We start from the raw sequence: 2,737 nt of genomic DNA, 5'->3' as shown, positions 1-2,737 counted from the left end.
TATATATGTACACATCATTCAATTTAGCTGCTGCGGCTTATATTCAGGTGCGCCTTATAGTCCGGAAATTACGGTAATGTAATTTACGTATTTTTATTGTTTGCTCTCTCTCTTTAACGTGCATATACAACGTCATTATCGTGGTCTGCACAAACTTGTCATCATGCGTGTATTCTGCTAACTGCACTGTCCATAACTATTTGATAGGAATACATTTCTAGCCTAGGCTATTTCCTTGTTTTAGTGGGCTCGTTTGTGGGATGTTGCGGATGAGTTTCACCGAGACCGCCTACTCTGAACAACCAATCACCGTACTGACCGCTTCTAAACTCATGCACGAGAATCGACTTAATCCATAGCAACGGCGCGTCACTCTTAGTTCACTCTTAGTGATTTATCCTTAGTATGAGTAGGTCTCAGCGGCTTTGTGAATAACTTTTAAGAAAAAACTCCTACGTAAAATGTTTTAGCGCGAGTTAGGAGCACTCCTAGCGGTAAGATAAAATGCTTTGTGAATACGGCCCCTGAACAATACACTGCAGAGGAAGGAGACGCTCTTACCAGAGGAAGGACTGGTGCTGAGGGGTGACGGGGGGGCAAATGAGAAGTCAGACTGCATTAGGAAGCTGCTGTTGTGAGGAGGAGACCCGAATGCTGGGAAATGTTGAAGGTTCTCCAATCCGATATGCACCTCAGGATCTGTTTAACATACAGAGCAAACACAGTTACAGCCTCCGGTCCAGAGAACGCTCCAATTTATTCATATATATTTCAGGAGGTATGACTCCAGTTGTGACCTGCACATCTGTACTTACATTTACCCTGCTTCTTGTTTTCCTCGATTTCAATTCGCTTCTCTCTGCGCTTCTCATCCCTCACTTTCTTCTGCCTCAGGCGCTTTCTCTTCTCCAAGTCATCTAGTGGTTTGGGAGGAAAATGTGTAAAATCAACACTTTCAATCTATGTCACCTTCTTCCTGTAATTAACAATTCCATAGACATAAAATGTATTCTCACCTGCAAATGTATCTAGAGTCTCTTTGGACACAGTTGGCGGCTCCAGGGCTAACTCACAGATACTGAACTCGCACGTGAGCGGCAGATGTGCCAGGTAGCGATGCCGACGGCGGATATCCTGCAACAGTTAAAGTTACGACATAAGCAAATAACAGAATACTGGGCACAGTAGATTTTTTGCAGAAAATGTCTCTGCGGAAACAGCTAACCAAACTGATCTGAATATTAGGTTTTGTGTGTCTCTGTGTGGCTGACCTCAGTGACTTGGTGTCCCACTATCTCCACCACTGTGGCAGTGATGGAGTCCGGACTGGCCTCCAAGCTGCCGTATTCACGCAACAGACAGCGTACATTCACAGGATGCAGGAACATCTGCTGGCAGTCATCAGCTGGAAAAGAAACATGGGCGAGGGAGGAAAGAAAAAGTTACAGTCAACACTGAAACTTAACCGTTAGTGAAAAGAACAACTGTTTACACAGCTGATAAAAACAGGCTTCCAATCTAATATGTAAAAGATTATCCAACTATGTATGTTTATGTTACTTGATTCTGGGTTCTACTAAGCAAGTGCAGGATTTGTCTGAAATCTTCAGTAAGTTTTTATGTTAGAAAATTGTTTGCAAATCAGTGTCCTAAAAAAGGGAAAATGTTCTCATAGGAAACAACTAGAAATGAGCCATGATGACGGCTGAGTCAAGAGATTAGGGTACCACCCCAGTGTTTCCCCTATATACATTCAGCAGCGGCGCTGCACCACTGCTGAATGTATGCGCGCCACTGCTACGGGGCGCAAGCCAGGTACCAATACAAAACAATTATTTAATGATTCTTTTTTTTTTGTATACATTAAAATAATTATCCGCACAGCCTCTGTGAGCAAAAACAGTTTAAAAGGAGAGTGATTAGTAAAATATGCATAAAGAAAAAGAAAGAATACCAACTAGGTAAGATAAGAATAAACAAGTTGAAATGATTTGTTATTGGTTGTGATCATATTCTAAAGATGTTTGGATTATTGAAAAGTATACAGGTCCCTTTCATCTGAGTGTTGAGCGATGTATCCATAAATTCATTTTGTGCTCAAAGTGCACCAGATTGATGCTTTTAACTTCAACATTTAAAAAACAATCTTCCCGGGGGAGCATGCCCCCCGAACCCCCTAGAGCAGGGGTGGGGAACCTCCGGCCTCCGGGCCGTATACGGCCTGCGAGACCATTTGGTACGGCCCTCGGGGTAATTTATAAACACACGCAAAAAAAAATTCAAGAAATCTAGACCGCAAAATAATTAAACAAGCTTGTTTTTCCTGGCCAAGGTCAGGGTCCTTGAACACAACACGAGCCTAACGTGTCATCACGTGGTATATGTCTCGTCTGACTGGAGTGTAGTTCTAACGGAGAGCACCAGAACGCGGCTCCNCACACTCACACACACACACACACACACACACACACACACACACACACACACACACACACACACACTGCACTTTAGCTATAGTGGCTGATTAACACTTTTCGCCCACTAACTGATAAACAGCGTGGACAGGAAGCTGCAGCCACCGTGTATGATCAACACGAGATTAACAGAGGGATAATCTTTGCACTTTGCATTTGTTATGTGCTGCTTTGAGCTCACGGACGCATGGGAAACTGGTGATTGATGAAAGTGTGTGAATGTGTTTAGAAGTGTGTGTGTGTGTGTGTGTGTGTGTGTGTGT

General features: G+C 43.3%; 2 protein-coding genes across 2 annotated transcripts in view; both read right to left on the bottom strand.

Annotated features, from left to right (window-relative positions):
* LOC104955524 (RING finger protein 10-like) overlaps positions 1–1,440 on the bottom strand; it is a 56,120-nt gene extending 54,680 nt beyond the window's left edge. The window contains exons 1-4 of the mRNA XM_010782863.1: positions 1,272–1,440; positions 1,017–1,134; positions 816–917; positions 562–699 (exon numbers count right to left, since the gene is read on the bottom strand). Of these exons, the coding sequence (XP_010781165.1) occupies positions 562–699; positions 816–917; positions 1,017–1,134; positions 1,272–1,388 (475 nt within the window). The 5' untranslated portion in view covers positions 1,389–1,440. The remainder of the gene's footprint in view (positions 1–561; positions 700–815; positions 918–1,016; positions 1,135–1,271) is intronic.
* hsh2d (hematopoietic SH2 domain containing) overlaps positions 1–2,737 on the bottom strand; it is a 364,522-nt gene that overhangs the window by 192,833 nt on the left and 168,952 nt on the right. The window lies entirely within an intron of this gene.

This window comes from Notothenia coriiceps, unplaced genomic scaffold (assembly GCF_000735185.1).
Source record: "Notothenia coriiceps isolate Sejong01 unplaced genomic scaffold, NC01 NC01_scaffold00024668, whole genome shotgun sequence".
Taxonomy (NCBI): Eukaryota; Metazoa; Chordata; class Actinopteri; order Perciformes; family Nototheniidae; genus Notothenia; species Notothenia coriiceps.
The sequence above is the reverse complement of the archived record's forward strand: the minus strand, read 5'-3'. Positions and strand labels throughout refer to the sequence as shown.